This window comes from Hyaena hyaena, unplaced genomic scaffold, assembly GCF_003009895.1.
Source record: "Hyaena hyaena isolate Hyena2069 unplaced genomic scaffold, ASM300989v1 scaffold_16, whole genome shotgun sequence".
Classification (NCBI taxonomy): domain Eukaryota; kingdom Metazoa; phylum Chordata; class Mammalia; order Carnivora; family Hyaenidae; genus Hyaena; species Hyaena hyaena.
Window position 1 is genome coordinate 4,552,868 of NW_024080650.1, and position 17,583 is coordinate 4,570,450.

General features: G+C 38.4%; 1 protein-coding gene across 1 annotated transcript in view; it reads right to left on the reverse strand.

The window, feature by feature from the left end:
• Positions 1 to 13,884, reverse strand: part of HAO1 (hydroxyacid oxidase 1) — a 53,945-nt gene extending 40,061 nt beyond the window's left edge. Inside the window, exons 1-2 of the mRNA XM_039224598.1 lie at positions 13,748 to 13,884; positions 7,269 to 7,420 (exon numbers count right to left, since the gene is read on the reverse strand). Coding sequence (XP_039080529.1) covers positions 7,269 to 7,420; positions 13,748 to 13,884 — 289 coding nt within the window. The remainder of the gene's footprint in view (positions 1 to 7,268; positions 7,421 to 13,747) is intronic.
• Between the last annotated feature and the right edge of the window lie 3,699 nt (positions 13,885 to 17,583).

Below are 17,583 nucleotides of genomic sequence, written 5' to 3' on the forward strand. Positions count from 1 at the left end.
GAGATTTCTATGATCTAAAAGCCTCTGTGGTATAGTAAGCATTTTATTAATTTGTTCTGTGAGAAGTCAGAGATGTTTTACTTCTCTTGCAAGATGGAAATTTCACCTAATGATACTACCTGTTTATAGTACACTAGCATTTATGTTTATCATTGATATTTCCTTTACTACTTTAAATTTTTGTAGAAATGATTCTGTAATAATCCCTGAAGCTCATAAGAAGAATAAAATGTAAATCAAAAACCAATCTAATAGGGCTTCAAATGGATGCACCATTTATAAGTAGAGGTGTTTATGTGGTTCCTTAAATATTATAACAACTGTCAATTATTAAAATGTTAACTAAATCACCTACTGCAATAAATCCCTTATTCATAACACAAACCATGGCAAACTACTCTCCACTCAATGTTTCTCAGTTAGTTTCATTCCATCTTAAAAGACTTGTAGGAGCTTTAATTTTTGTTTTAAATTCAAGCCCCTTTATATATGCTCCTGAGTTTTGCTCAAGGTTCATGTTTTCTAATGAGTTTCATATTCGGTGGCTTATTCCATCCTCTCAAAACTAAAGGGATAAAACTATATAAACATAGAATATTTGCAGTTAATATTCTAAGACTATAAAATAGAGTTTGCCTTAGGCTTCTTACTGTAGTTAATGATACTTGGAAATATCAGTCATTGACCAGGATCTTATAAACAGCATTGTAAAAGTGATTAATAACCTTGAACAAGGTATTTAATGTCTGCAAGCCTCAGTTTCCACTATCACAGGAATTGGAAAAAGATCCTTAGTTTTGGGACTCCTTGGTGGCTCAGTTGGTTAAGCATCTGACTCTTGATTTCAGCTCAGGTCATGATCTCTCTGTGAGTAAGTTTGAGCCTCAAATCGGGCTCTGTGCTTACGGTGCAGAGCCTGCTTGGGATTCTGTTTCCCTGTCTCTTGGCCCCTCCCTTGCTCACTTCTTTATTTCTCTCTCTCAGAATAAATAAATAAACACTAAAAAAACAACAACAACCCAAGATCTTTAGAGGTTTGGACTCATGTTTCAAAATGGGTAAGACGTAGGTGAATTAATAAATGCAAATTGCCTGGCATACATCAATTGCCAAATAAATGTTGGCTATCATCATTTTTACAACAGTTAATTTGTGTGGCATTTATTAAACATCTATTTGTGTTTTCAGCAAGATCTGTAAATAAATATGTCTGCTTGCTTTCCTCTATTCCAAGAATCAGCTACAAGAAATGAAAAGCAAACACATATACATGATCACTCCACTGTCTACACCCTCCAGAGCTGGCACAGGAGGAAGGCGGTAGAGGAAAAGGTTGGGATTTCAGAAGGGCAGTCCTCTACCTTGAATAGTTTCTCTAGTCCATGAAACGTTAAATGGTGACTGAACCATTCATTTTTATCCTGGAAAAAAAAATGGTAAAGATCATCTTCCTGTTAGGAATTTTCTGCTTTGGGTTTTTGAATGTTCTCATTGTAGAGATTTTATCTTCATGCTTGCCTTCACAGCAGAACTCTTTATTTAAAAAAAAACTATCTTTTCGAACCCTAACATGCAACACAAGTAGCTCCACACTCAGTGACACACCTCACTTCCCCAAGACTCTTGGGAACAATCCCAACCTCCTTGGGATATGGTAAGCAAACCACGGATCTTGCTTAAGCAGCTGACTTTATCAGTGAGGAAACGTAATTCTCCTAGAGAGTGAAAATGACCTGCCACAGAAATGAAACTATTTAGTGGTGAATTTCCACATAAATCAGATGTCCCAGACTGACAGCCCAGGGGACAGTTGTAACCCGCAAAAGTATTTGCTTTGGCCCACACATTATTGCCCCAAACAGCGTTTTAGAGAATTTTTGATTTACTCACCAACATTTAAAACCAGGAGATTAAACATAAAAATCAAGGTTTCTGGCTTCTCTTAAAATTTTTGAAGATTTGGCAACCCCACATCTTTAATCTCTTGGGGCAGCAGTTTTTTAGCACTAAAATGTGTCTGCCCCTCTCTATGGAACCTGCAGTCTCAGGTTTGCTACAGTCTCCACCATTGAACCTGCATTGTTGTTTTCCTAACTCCATCCCTTTTTGGGTATTTATGCTACCAATCAGACCCTTAAAGTCATTTCTGAGGTCCCTGCATGAAGCTTAAAATAAAAATATCTTAGCAAAGTAAAAAGAGTGACTTTCACTCCCACGAAAGTGTAAACCAAGTATACTTTTCTTTTTTTAAGTTAAAAAAATTGTTTAATGTTTTATTTATTTTTGAGAGAGCAATAGAGACAGCATGAGCAGGAGAGGGTCAGAGAGAGAGGGAGATACAGAATCTGAAACAGGGTTCAGGCTCTGAGCTGGCTGTCAGCACAGAGCCTGACACAGGGCTGGAACCCACAAACCATGAGATCATGACCTGAGCCAAAGTCAAATGCTTAACTGACTGAGCCACCCAGGCTCCCCTCTGTTTTTATGTTTTTTTTTTTTAATTTATTTATTTTGAGAGAGAGAGCAAGCAAGGGAGGGGCAGAGAGAGAGGGAGACAGAATCCCAAGCAGCTTCCATGCTGTCAGAGCAGAGCCCAATGTGGGGCTCAAACTCATAAACCCTGAGATCATGACCTGAGCCAAAATCAGGAGTTGGACACTTAACTGACTGAGCCACCCAGGCACTCCAGGAGTATACTTTTCTGAAAGTGAGTTTTTAATACGTAGAACACATTTTTAGGACTCTGAGGGGCAAATAAAAGGTGTACCCCATTTGGGGAAGCTTTTCCTAGCATTATTCTCATGTAATTTTCAAAGGACCCTTAGAAGTAAGAGCTCTTATTCAACCAAGGTTGCCAGATACAGCAAATAAACATATAGGACAACTCAGTTACAAATTATTTGTTTTTTTATCTGAAATTCAAATGCAACTGGCTCCATACATTTCACTTGGCAACCTTATATTCACTACCATTTTGAGAAAGAAGAAAGAGTAGCTCCATTGGTAACCTTACAACCACAAAGCTGTGTAAGAAAATAGAACTCTGTTCTCAGGCCTAGTTCATGAAAGGATATGTTCTGCAGTGGTGAAAAGAAAGCCCAAAAGACCCTTGAAGCAAGGTTTTGTGAAGTCTGGAGAGCCCATCGAGAAGGCAAGATTGTGGTACTATGGCAGCTTCGAGAACTTTCTGGATGTCCGTTCTAATTACTCAAGCCTGATCATTCCCTGGGGATTTGAATGGCACTCACCTTGATTTGCACTCTTCCAGAAGCCAACAATAAGGCAAAGATATGAGTGCAAGTCTTTTATTTGGGAATAATCACAAAGTGAGTTGAAGAAGTAGGAAAGTGAAAGAGAGATGGGAAGGCAGTCAAGGAAGAGTGTGTTAATGGGCAGGTAACTCCCAACCCACCCATCCATCAGCTCCTGTTGCCAGAGAAAACACAGATGAAAGTTGCAAGTTCTGATAGAAATGATAACAAGGGGATACATCCTGAGCATCGGCAGCATCTGCTCCAGGTACACATACTTTCTTTCCTTCCAAGTAACTATCCATCTCACAACCCAAACATATCATCCAAGGAGTTCTCTTAGTTATGGCTGATCACTATCATCTTTTAGGGTTAATTTAAGGATATATTTTTACTTTTAATTTTTAAGCTTTTTTTAAAGTCTATTTATTTATTTCTGAGAGAGAGCATAAGCAGGTGAGGGGCAGAGAGAGAAGGAGACACAGAATCTGAAATAGGCTCCAGGCTCTGAGCTGTCTGCGCAGAGCCCTACACGGGGCTCGAACTCACCAACCATGAGATCATGACCTCAGCTGTAGTTTGACACTTAACTGACTGAGCCACCCAGGTACCCCCAAGGTTAATTTAAATATTAAATAAACCATCAATCTATAGATGGTAATTGGGCCATAGAAGAAAACCTGAGGAATGTTGAAATCCTGAGATTTCCACTACAAATCTAGATATAAACTGTGATACCACTGCCCTCTCAGGAACCTGATCCAGGGTCTTAGATTCTCGAGGGCATTGTGTGTAACATGTCATTGTTAGTTCTTTTGTGTCCTCAGTGTCACCCCATCCTCTTCATTCTTACTGTCCCACCCTGTTCCAATGTCTGTCATGTATCTCACCCTCCTGGGAGGGCCCGCTTTGTGCCTAAAGCAATAAATTAGTTACTTTTAGGGGACTGTATTTGACAGATAAATAAGCTTCTTCTCATGACATTTTATGAGATTTTTTTGGAAATTAAAAGCAGCATAAGGTGGTTAGGAACCATGACTCTGGAGCTAGATTGTCTAGGTCTGAATCCTGTTTCTATCATTTATGAGTTGTGTGATTCTGAGCAAGTTATTCATCTGCTGGGTGCCTCAGTTTCCCATGTGTAAAATGGGCTTAATATAGTACCATTTCTTAGGGCTGCTCCGAGGATGGATTCTTTAATACTTGTTCATCTGTTTCTAAAATTCACATATGAACAAAATAATATATTTATCATTCTCTGACTTATTTCGCTTAGCACAATACACTCTAGTTGCATCCATGTTGGTGCAAATGGCAAGATTTCATTCTTTTTGATCACCAAGAGTATATTCCGTTGTATAAATGCACCACATCTTCTTTATCCATTCATCAGTCAATGAGGTTCGGCCCTTTCCATAATTTGGCTATTGCTGATAGTGCTGCTATAAACCTGTAACGTATTTAGAGTAGTGCCTGGAACATGGTAATTGTATTGTGTTTGATAAATTAATCTAAAGGAATTCCCAACAGGTATTTAATAATACTTCATGGTTAGTGCTGGGAGGAAATAATGTTGCTCAAAATCTTCCCATCTAGGCCATCAAATTATAGTTTGTAACTAAGCTTTCTTCTCATTTTTCTTTTCACCCCACCCCCACCACAAATAAGGAGAACTGATCTTGGAACCATCAGAAGGAAGGTGGAGAGTAATCCCATTATTAGTAAAGAAAACTGCTTTCTCTGGAACTCTACCTCTTCACCCACAGAATGAACACAGTGGTATCTGTCAAATATCATATATTTTATATGTACATATACACACACACACAATTTGCAATCTCCAGGTGTTATTGTTGTTGTTTTAACCAAGTGAGCTGTGCTTATTGCCTTCTTTTACTTCCTCTCCTTAATTTTTATTCTCTTCATGGTCCCTACTCCATCTTTCACTTAGTTTTCATTGTTCCTGTCTTATAAAACAGTTCAAAGGAAATTTTATAACTATGGACCCAAAATAAGAAGAATATTAAGTCAAGAGTAATCCCATCAGTCATAAAGAAACACGTGTAAAATGTAGTATGCATTCTTTGTCTTAAAAAGCAAATGTATTTTAGGGTCTGACTATTGTTTGTAACTGTTTTTTAAAAAATATGCCACAACATTTTTCCATCCCACCACATTCTTTCTCTCATATGATTAAAAAAATTCATTCCGTTTTTTAATGTGCCCTATTTTCTTTACAACCAGTCTCCAATTATGGGGACATTTGGGTTTGTTTGTTTTTTTTTTTTTTCTAACTTTTCTCCTATTAAAAATATCAAGGCAGGAGAATACATGCAGAGATATCATTCTTCAAAGTCATAATTATTTCCTTGGAATTCCTAGAAGAGGACTTACAGCATCACATGGGATTTAAACTTTTAAACTTTGATAAACAATTATCAAACAACTTTCTAGAAATATGATTCTATCTTACACTCTTTTTGTCAATATTTGAAAATGCACGTTTTCCTTCCAACCTCATCACACTGTAAAACCTGAGAATGATAATTTGATATTCAGAAAATAAAACAGTTATAATTTTAAGTATTTGATAATTAAGGAAATTATATAGTTTTCATATGTTTATTGACCATTTTCATGTGTCCATTTATGAATCTCCTATATGTCTTTTTCCACGTACATCTTTTCGTCTATTTTGGGTTAGATGTTATATCATTCAAGTATAGGGGCTCTTCACACAGAAAGGTCATTAATGCTTTGCAGCCTCATAATTTCAATTTATTTTGTTTGCCACTTGTTTTATCATTTTTTGTAGAACTTTGACAGCATAGAAGTTTCTGGGTTTTGTGTGTGTGTGTGTGTGTGTTGATTTATTGGCTTTTGTTTTAATGGTTGTTGTCTAAGACAGACTTGGAAAGTCTTTTTTTATCCCAACTGTAAATAGACAGATATTGGTTTCCTTCTCCTCCCCTCCCCCTTCTGCCTGCCCATATTTCAGGATTATCATAGACAAAGGACTGGGTCTTAAGGCCACTTCTCTGTGTGTGGTCCTAGAATTAAAAAAAAGTTCTAGACTCTAACCTAACTCTGTCCAACACAATCTCACTGTGTCATGCTGATGTCTCTGGAAGAATTCTATGGTAGACATTTCAAGGAGGGAAGTAAATCTGTAATACTTAGAACTAAAATGCTTTAAAATAGTATTTAGTTCTTGTTCTTTGGGCCTGAATTCCCTGCCCTGCTTAGTATCAAAAGATGTCAGATAGGACTTTTATAGGAGTTTCTGAAGCAGGGTGGGGAGATTTACCACTGTGCATACGTTTTCAAATATTTATGATCTCTAGCGGACGGAAAGTTAATAAATTAGCCCTAATAAGGAATTTCTTTACATCATATTTGAATTTCTCATCTCTCTATCCTAAGGCAGTTAGAAATGCTCTATTGGGAAACCTAACCCATTCATAAAGCAGAATCATGGTCCAAAACCATGGCAGAAAATGCAACCAACCAGGTCACTGCATTTGCTGTTTCCCTGTGAGAAGCACATGGTTTGGGGAAGCCAGAAGGGCTTTGAAATAAGGTAGCCATGAGGTGGAATCTCATCTCTGCCACTACCTACCTTGGGTGAGCCAAGTCAATTTCTCAGACTTCTATTTTCTGAAATATGGATATTAATCACACAATATAACTAAAAGTTATTGAACCACTACTCTCTGTAAGGCACTATTTTAAGTGCAAACTCATTTAATCCTGACAGTAAATTGAGGAGGTGGGTACTATTTTTATCCCCATTTTACAGCAGATAAAACTAAGGTATAATGAGTAGCTTGCCCAGAGTCATACAGCTAGAAAATAGAGGTGCAGAGGTGCAAAGACAGGTATATTAATAGCAGAGTCAATGAGTTTAATTTTTCTAAGTGTAAAAATATCCAGGAAGTATTTGCTTGATGCATACAGAGAAAAGAGTCACTAAATGTCAGTGCTCTTCTATCCTTTGAGTAAGGACTTTCTTCCTACCTCGCACAGTTGCAAGCTCCCCATCCACATGAGCCATGCACTGCATGGCAGTAGCCCCAAAGCATATCGGCATGCTGACCCTCTGTCCCAAAACAGAAGTCGACAGATCTATTTCAGCAACATTCCGGAGCATCCGTGGATATAGCTTCCATCTAGAATTTTTAAAAAAGAATTTTAGATTGTAAAATCGTAACCAAGCCTTTGACATTATATTTTAGTTTTTAAAAATATATTCTTGTATTTTTCCCACCTGGCAAATTACAAAATTGAAAGAGAAGGGCAATTTTAATGCTCGTTAAAGTGACAAGTTAGCAATAAGATAATAATGAATTTTACAAGCTACTGTTCTTAGTGAGGTGTAGTTAACATATGGTAGGATTCACCCATGAGAGTGTCCAGTTTTGCAATTTTTGTCAAATGCATGCAGTTGTATAATTGCTAAGACAATCAAGAACAGTTCACCATCTTGAAAAATGTCCCATTTCCCTTTGCAGTGAAACTTTCTCTCCCACCAACCCTCTAACAACCACTGATATTTTTTCTGTCCATATGGTTTTACTTTGCAAGAACATATAAATGGAATCATAAAGTATGAAGCCTCTTGAGTAGACTTCTTTCACTTAGCATAGTGCATTTGAAATTCATCCATGTTGCCACGTGCGTCTATAATTTGTCCTTTTGGTTGATGAATAGTATTCTGCTGTACGGAAGCACCACAATTTGTTTGCACATTCCCCAGCTAAGAGACATCTGGAACATTTCCAGTTTGAAGCAATTGTAAATAAAGCCACTATAAAAATTCATGTAAACATTTTTATGTGAACATAGCTTTCATCTCACTTCCTCCAAGTCATTTTGAAGATGGTATACAAAAACATGGAAGTTAGGTTGTAAGTTAAAAAGAGGGGCCCCTGGGTGGCTCAGTTGGTTAAGTGTCCGACTCTTGATTTTGGCTCAGGTCATGATCCCAAGGTTATGGGATACAGCCCCCGAGTCAGGCTCCTCACCGAGAATAAAGCCTGCTTAGGATTCTCTCTCTCTCTCTCTCTCTCTCTCTCTCAATCTCTGTCTCGCCTTTTGCCCCTCTTTCCAACTTGTGCACTCACTCTCAAAAAAAAATTAAAAATTAAAAAAAGAAGATATATTATTTCCAGTTTGTCCTTTCTTTTAACATAACAGACAGTAACTTCAAGTAATTACTTTTAAAATTATGTGGTGGAGCACCTAGATGGCTCAGTCAGTTAAGCGTCTGACGTTGGCTCAGGTCATGACCTCATGATTCATGAGTTCAAGCCTTACATTGAGTTCTGTGCTGACAGCTCAGATCCTGGAGTCTGCTTCTGTGTCTCCCTCTCTCTCTGCCCATCCTCCACTCACTTTCTCTCACCCTCTCTCTCTCAAAAATAAGTAAACATTTAAAAATCTTAAAAAATAAAATTATAATGTGGTTTCTTCAAAATTCTTAAATGGAAGTCAGTATCCACTAAAGTATGGTGATTAGGGAAGATAATTCTTTTTAGTTTAATTGTGCTTTTTTTTCTAAAAGGTTATTTGGCAGAAACTGGACTTTTGGCTGGAAGAATTTTTGACTCCTGAACATGATCTTAAATGATCCTACAATTCTTTTGTGTTGTAATAAATATACCAGTAAACCAAGGATCAAAAACTTTACTAGTAAAATTTACAGAAGAACAAGTTCTCTTTCCTCTTGGCGAAATTTGTATGTCCTATTTGTTCAGGATTATTAGAACTCATTAGAACCGAAGAAAATACAGCCGTCTTTCTAATGAGCACTAAGAAACAAACATGCATGTAACACATACATACATACCTAACCAGCACTTACCTTTCATTACCTATATTAACTCTGCTTCCAGAGAGATCAAGATTTTTAGTTAATATAGTGAAGTGTGATTTAGAAATGTAGTAACCAAAATAAATCGAACCTCCAAGGTCTTAACTGAAGCCTACTTCCTGTAGTGGAAGAAGAAATTCTGCCTTCATATTGCTTTGGGTCTGTAATCTAACCCTTACTCTCAGAATAAAGTAAAAACATCCAGCCCTTGAAAAGCATAATAAAGAAGTTTTACTGTGCGATTTCTCTGTAATGCCTTTGAACATCATAATTGTCATTATTTTCTGTCACACCACATGCTTTGCTGCTGAAAGTCTTTTCTTTTGGACTGACCCTCACAGCATGCTTCTTTGATCTCCATTTTGAAGGGGGAAAGGCAGAAGCCTTGAAAAGAGTTTTTATTACCAATCATCTCTAAGTGTATTATGAGAATGAGAGAAAACGATTTTAATAGCAGCCGTTGGCATGCTGGCCTTGGAAGGCATTAATATTTACTTAGAGCTGAAGAAACAATGAAAGCTTTTATGAAGAGCGCACACAGAGTTGTTGGGCATCGTGTGTGTGTGTGTGTGTGTGCGTGTGTGCGTGCGTGTGTGTGTGTGTGTCAGAAAGGGCATTGTTAAATGTTCATTTCCTACTAGAAGGCAAGGCTCAATCCTTCTATCTCCAGACAGAAGCTTTATGCTTGTCCACGTGGTGGCGCAGTCCCTTTAATAACTGTGTTCTTGCTTCCCCATACACACTATTTTCTGTTCCGATGGTGACATTACGGAGACTAACCAACCAGTGCATAAAATGTAAGTTTCAGTCAAAATTAGATAAGCTCAGTGGAGTGGGAAGTGTATGTTCTCAAAAAGTTTTCTATATTTTGATGTTTTCAACTAACCTTGTCAGGTAGTTCTAATAGCTTTCCAAGTCCCAACTGACCCCAGGTGGGATAGAAATGGGATAGAAGTGATTTTTTCCATAGTCTTACATAAAATACTAGCTGACTGGAACCTTGAACTGTGTTCTTATGAGACCTCCACTTTGGAAAAAGGATACGAAGATGAGTAAAACAATTGAACTAATTAAATAATATACCTCTTCTGAAGGATGAAAAATAAACTGAGTAAAGAAAGTAAGGAATAAAGGTGAGGTCTTTTCACAGAGCTTTTGACCCACACTTCACATCCAACAAAGCTTCACATTTAATTTACAAAAAAAAAAAAAAAAAAATCTGGTGATGTACACACTCCCCAAGATGGGATACTGTATTTGAAGGAAGACACTTATCATCCAGCTGTAAAACCATGTGCTGTCACTGGATCTCATCAATTGAACACAGCAAATGAATGTTTTATAAGTCCTGTAAGATGATGATATTGCACTCCAATTTCTGTACATTAACTTTTTACTGTAAACTATTTAAAACAAATAAAATGCATGTAAATACATATACAAAACAGCACAAATTTTGTAATCTTATTTTTAAATATTTTTAAATTTATTTTTTAGAGAGAGAGAGAGCAGGAGAGGGGCAGAGAGAGAATCCCAAGCAGGCTCCACACTGTCAGTGCAAAGCCCAGTTTGGGGCTCAAACTCACAAACCATGAGATCATGACCCAAGCTGAAATCAAGAGTCAGACACTTAACCTGTTGAGCCACCCTGGTGACCCTGTAATCTTATTTTTTACCCTTCATTCTTAATATTGTGAGATCTTTAAAACATTTAACTGGATCACTATCAACCTGTGAGGCATTGCAGTAAAGGAATAATGATGTCACTATATCATCTGTTATTTAAAAGAAAATTACCCCATTTTCAGTGTCAATATGTGACACAACAGAAAAGAAAGGAGCTTCATTTTCTAAGTACACCAAGACTTCTAGACACCCAAATTGTAGAAGTGAGTTTCCACCAGTGATAATTTCACCAGAAGCCACAAAGTGCAGATCATGCTTGAGGAGGATACACTGAGTTAATGTGTAAGGGAAATGACATACTGGTTTTCTATTTTGTTACTTTTTAAGTTAACTCCAATCAGGTCGGCCATGTGAAATGTTGCAAGCTGACACTCGCTGGTTTTCAGAGTGTCTGCAAAAGGAAACTCTTCTTCAGTATGGTTCCATCTATTTGACGTTATGAGTCATTTTGTATTTTTTTAAATTTTATTTTATTATTTTATTACTTTTTAGCCACAATAACATTAGAGTCGCAAGTCTTACCCAAGAAATGTTTACAAGCAACTGCTAGGTCACATAAGTGAGCCATGTCCCCAAAACTCCAAAATGTGGTTGTCAGAGCTGAGTGCAGAGAGAAAAGAGCTGTCACTGTGAATGACCTTTGTTATGCCATGGGAGGGGATGTGTACACATTTCATGCCCTGACATTGTGTCACAACAGGTTATCCAAGGCTTGGTTGTTTTCCAGTCTTCATTTGAATCAGAATGAGAGTGTTCAGATTGATCTCCTTCATCCCATCAACCCAAAGCCACCACAACTATGGAGGAAAATCTATTCTCAGTTCCACATGATCAGCTCAATGATACAAGGTAAAGAATGAAGGGTCAGCCAGAAAGTTACACAACAAAAGAAGAATTGAGGTGTTAGATAGGCAATGGCCCCTAACATTGTTGCAATATAAAAACTCCTCAAGCGGTTGATCATAAAATAGCATCAGCCAACCTCCAGAGAAAGTGGATTAATCCATGTGTTTCCCCTTTTAAGCTGAACAAAAGGGAAAGATCAAGGTTCACGGAGAGGATGGCATTACACACTCTTTCTTGTTATCTGTGCTTTGTCCTAAAGTTACTGAGTACTTGCACAGGCTGGGAATACTTACTGGAGTACAATGTAACCTACACAAGCATGAGGCACTCCTCTAGTCCACAACTTGGAAATCAACACTGCCTTCCATGTCTGACAAAGCTCCTAGAATTTCTAGGGTTGCAGAGGTGTCTGTATATGCTGCACCTCTTTGCTCCCTCTTTAAGGCCTCTACTAGGCCAGTTGTTTCAGGTACATTTTACATCAGTTCAACCCACCAGCATTATTGAGGTTCAATGTCAAAGTTCAATGTGCATCCATTGGAATGTAAGCTCTTGTGAAGAGAAACTTTGGTTCACTGCTCTATCCTCAGTGTACAGTATAATTCTAGCCCATAGAGATTGCTAATAAGTGTGAGTCCATTAATTGAGCAGCATGAGTAGAATGGGGTTAAAGGGTGTTTCAAGAAATAGATGGTCACCTGAGCATTATGACATTAAAATGCAAGAAGACACCAACTCCATATGCCTGTCAAGAGCCTGAAATTTCCTTGGTTAAAATAACCTATTTGGGTTAAAGTGCTGTTTTCAGAAGACTGCGAGGAGGTAAGCTGTTTAACCTGGTGAACAGAGGCTGCTATGGGCCCAGGAAGGGACATCTTCCAGGAACAAAAATCTTTAAAGAGGCCCAGAAATGTTAAATGATTGAAAAAGATCATACAGAATTTTAAGCCCCTCTACTCTAAGCCAAATTTTCCCTTTCTGTGGCTCTTCTGGCATTAGTGGAGCTCATGTGGGTTCCAGGGAAGATCTGAGACAAAGTCAAGGCTTATGGAAATTTGGAGGGGAGGCCCCATTCTTCACCCTATTCTTGGGCTCCTGAGAGTATGTTGCTGCTGCTTGCCAGGGACCAGCTTGGTTAGAATCATCTCAATGTTTCCTAATTTACACATATAAAAGTGATTTTTGAGTGATTTTGTTCTAGACAGAAGAAGCCAAGCAGGAAGGTAGATTCTTTCTTCTGGATATTTTCTACCTTTTTTTCTTTAATTTATCACCATCAATGAACACCCACAATAATCACTGGCTTTACTAAAGGCTATAATGTAAGATGAATGAGCCTGAGAGAGTATAATGTATCGAGACCTCTCATCACCACTCCAGCAAATAAACCATTTTGTAACTGCTGAGTGAAAAACACTCCTTTAAAGTTATATTGTTTCTTGTTTTTATTACAAACAGAAAACATAAGCCATGACACCCACCATCTTGTGCTTTGAAATATGAAAGGCAAGGGAAAACTAATTTGGGAATAGAGGCAGGTGAAGCACTTTGGACCAGGGATGAAACAACAAAGTTGAAAGATTAATGCTATATAGACAGGTTGAAATCTAAAGTGAAAGTTGAGACAACAGTAATCAAAATGAATGATAACGGAAAGCCAGCAGGACAGGAACATTTGAGGAAACAATCCGATCTGGTTCAACCAGATAAGATGGCTATCTTTCATCTAACACTAACTGCTTCCTACATCACATGCGTAGACCCTCACTGTCAAACTCAGAGAAAAATAAAAGAGTCTTCAGAATGTATCAGTATTTTTGTATGTAGTTAAATTAATTATCCACATAATTTCACCTGAGGAAAATTAGGATTGGCTTTTTCAGTCAATGGTTTGATATTTCCAGGCTTGGGATATTTTAAAACAATTTAATAGCCCAAGATTTCTTACAGCCCCAAGAATTTTCTCCTCTCTACTAAGCATCTATCTAGACGGATAATTTCACATCACCACTAAAACCTGAGGTCCTATTTTGGTAGAACGTCTTTGTGTAATTACACAAAACATGATTTAAAAATAAATAAATGTTCTTACCTGGAAAATGCTGCAACGTTATCAGCCAATGTTTCCTGATCATTTGCCCCAGACCTGTAATAGTCATATATAGACTTCTGAAGTACTGATTTAGCATGTTGTTCATAATCATTGATACAAACTAATCGGGTAAACATTTTCACAGATTATCACAAACCCAAGATTTGGGATTTTTTTTTTCCTGCATAGCCTTCTACATCCTGATAATTCCACTATTGGTCAATTATTAATAGACTTTTTCCAAAGTTCAGATTTATTTCTCTGTTACTTACATTAAGTGAGCAAATATATGCTTAGATTTTGCAATTTCACTTACAGCTGTGCCAAAGAACAGCCACACCTAAGCCATGGGAATGTGGGGGTGGGGAGCAGCAGAAAGGGATTAGTTGTTTGTCTTATCAAAAATTAAGGACCTAGAAAAGTACTTGCATGAACCCCTCTTTGCTCAGTTCTGGCTAAGGCTGCTTCTTCTACACAATGTGTGTGTTTGCTCTTTGCTTGGAACTCAGAATGGGCTGCCCACTCGTTTTTCTTCCACACTTGGACCATGAACATATCATCTGACAAAGAGCTTGTGGAATGAATGAGCCATCTGTAAAAATAGGGTCTCTACATGAAATGAAATTCAGCTGATTATAAAAATTTGGCTTTCACAAAGAACATTGAGCCCACATTTAACAGCTAATTCTTTTAAAAATATTTATTTATTTACTTATTTTGAGAGAGAATATGTACAAGTGAGTGGGGGAAGGACAGAGAGAAAAAGGAGAGAGAAAATCCCAAGCAGGCTCCATGCCATGAGCACAGAGCCTGATGTGGGGCTCAATCCCATGAAACTCGAGATCACAACCTGAGCTGAAATCAAAAGCTGGATGCTTAATAGACTGAGCCACCCAGTCGCCCCTACAGCTAATTCTTCATGAGTCTTGTCTTGGTGCGCCTGGGTGGTTCAGTCAGTTGAGCGTTCGACTTCAGCTCAGGTCATGATCTCACAGTTCATGAGTTCGAGCCCCGTGTTGGGATCTGTGCTGACAGCTCAGAGCCTGGAGCCAGCTTCCGATTCTGTGTGCCCCTCTCTCTCTCTGCCCCTCTCCTGCTCATGATCTGTCTCTCTCTATCTTTCAAAAATAAATAAATGTTAAAAAATAAAAAAGGATTATATTTAAAAAAAAAAAAGAGTCTTGTCTCACTCTGGGGACGATGTAGGAAGGTGCCATTCGGAGACCATGTAGTATCCATCTAAAATTTCACTAAATCATGGAACACTTGGGAGAAGATTTCTATTAATCAGACATGATTCATAAAGCAATGGCTTTGACATCAGTCTGACCTGGGTCAGTCCAGGAGTCTCCACTTTAAGTTGTTCACCAGCCATTCAGCAGATGAATTCCAACTGCCTATCTCTGCATGAGAATGTTATCTTCAATGTGGACCCAACTTTTCCATCCACTTGGAATGCCACAGTGCTATGGAGTCAGTGCTCTAAGGGACAATCCTCCATCAAGTCTTCAGTCAAAGACCCAGACTCAAATCAAAGACTTCAAGTGAAAGACTCAAGGGAGCTGGTGCATAAATTCCCTATAAATACCCTTCCTTGATGTATTTTCTTTATTGCAGCTTTCAGTCACCCACAGTATTAGTTGGCTGATAAATCTCCCTGTGGGCTGGCCATCCCTTCCAATCTCAATTTCCTACCCCTTAAATTAATCAGAAAGCTTTAAGCTGTCAAGATTGGCATTGAATTAAACATAAGTTCATTCCCAAAGTTCACAAATGCTTCCTTTTTATATCAGTGTGGAAATAGGTAAAATGACATTAAAATTGCTATTGTAATGGGGGTGCCTGGATGGCTCAGTCAGTTAAGTGTCTGTCTTGGGCTTAGGTTATGATCTTGCCATTCCTGAGATCGAACCCCACACTGGGCTTTGTGCTGACAGCTCAGAGTCTGGTGCCTGTTTTGGATTCTGTGTTTCCCTCTCTCTCTCTCTCTATCTCTGCACCTCCCTCACTCATGCTCTGTCTCTCTCTCTCAAAAACAATAAACATTAAAAAGAATTTTTTAAATTGCTATTGGAACATAAATATCTGTTAATATGATAAGGGAGTCCTAAAACACATAACTTAAATTTCTAGTTACTGAAATTACTGAGAAAGTTGATCTTTAATTCTGCTAAGAACTAATTCAAAATTTGCAGATTAAAACATGACATTTTCATTTGCAATTTTAATAATTGTTAAAGTTGTAAGCACCTTGCTTTTTTTTTTTTTTTCATCTCTCATCCCTGAAACGCAGCCAGATCAACACTAAACCATCTTGGACACCTAGAAAACTGATCTGAGGGTTAACACAACAATCTGCACAATCTGAACCACAGAACTCAGCAGGGATGCAGCACGGAGAGGTGAACTAGGGGAGAGAGAAGCTGCAGAGGCAGGGAGCTGTTTTTGCTTGCAGAGAGAAGACAGAAATGGGGGGGCAGAGTACAGGAAAATCACCCCCCACCCCATAGCAGCTGGAGAGAAAGTAGAAAAGTGGAAATACCCACAGGGACTGAACAAAAAAGGGAGAAAGAAGAAAACAGAGGATTTCAATTCCATTAAGACTCTATAAACAGGAAGAGCTCAGAGTCTGAAACTCTGCAGCTCTATACATGGTGGGCAGGGCAAATCCCCAGGAACAGAGTGGAGTCCAGAGGGCTCCACAGGCCACATAGGAAGAGGCGATTCCCCTGCTGGGAGGACATTTGGTAGAGGCCATGTGGCCACCCCACAGGCATAGGTCCCAGCAGACCCCAGAGAACAACCACATTCACTGATATTAAAACAAGGACATTAAGGGTGAAGCGTCATGCCAGATGCATGTTGTGCTTTTCCATAAACACTGAAACGCTGCTCTTACAAGATTGCTCAAACTTTTTCTGGGGTGGGCGGGCACCCAGCCACAGTCTCTTGGCATTAGCAGCATTGAGGTCTCATGAACGTTCCTAAGGGTGGGCCAGCACTGGGTCATTGCTCAGTGAGACCCTCCCTCAGGTCTGAGTGGGTCAAAGCCACAGTCCTCCTAAAGTGAGGGTTTGGGAAACACAGCCCCATTTGAAAAAAAAACTCAGGAAGGAAGTGCTGCCTGGCAACCTGACGGCTTAGTCACAGACAGTCTAGAAGTGGGGAGTGGAGGGAAGCCAGAGACAGAGGAGGGATGCTTGATTGCCAGTCATGGAGAGAACAAAGTTCTTATACTAGGGACTGGGTAGCTGCCTAAGGACATTTTCACCCCTCTTGCACATGCACATTCTTGCCTACACAGGCCATAGCAATCCACTCCAGTCAGCTAAGCAGCTCCATCTAGTGGAGAATGGAGCCATTACACTAAACCCTGCCCAACTGGGCCAACAGAACTCTTGACAAACTCAAGTCTCTCCACCTATTTAGTTTACTGACTATAAAGTGCTTCATAGCTTGACTTCTATGGGAAACCAGATATAGTTTCAATTGTACCTCATTCTGTTTGCTGGTCCATTTATTAAATTTTTTTCTTTTTCTTCCCTTATTCTTGAATATAGAAAGAGAAAATCTATTTTTATTTTCCATTATTATTATATTTTTCTCTAATGTTTTTCTACTATATTTTTTACTTTTTTATAATTTTTTAAAATTCTATTTTACTTTCATCATTTCATTTTATTCTATTTTATTTTATGCACTTTTCAAATTTTCAAACATTTTCCTTTTTGCTTTTTCCTTTCTTTTTTTCTTTTCTTATCTTTCCCTTTTTTATCTATTCTGTCAAATTTCTTTCAGCAACCAGAGCAAAACACACCTAGTATCTGGCATTCCTT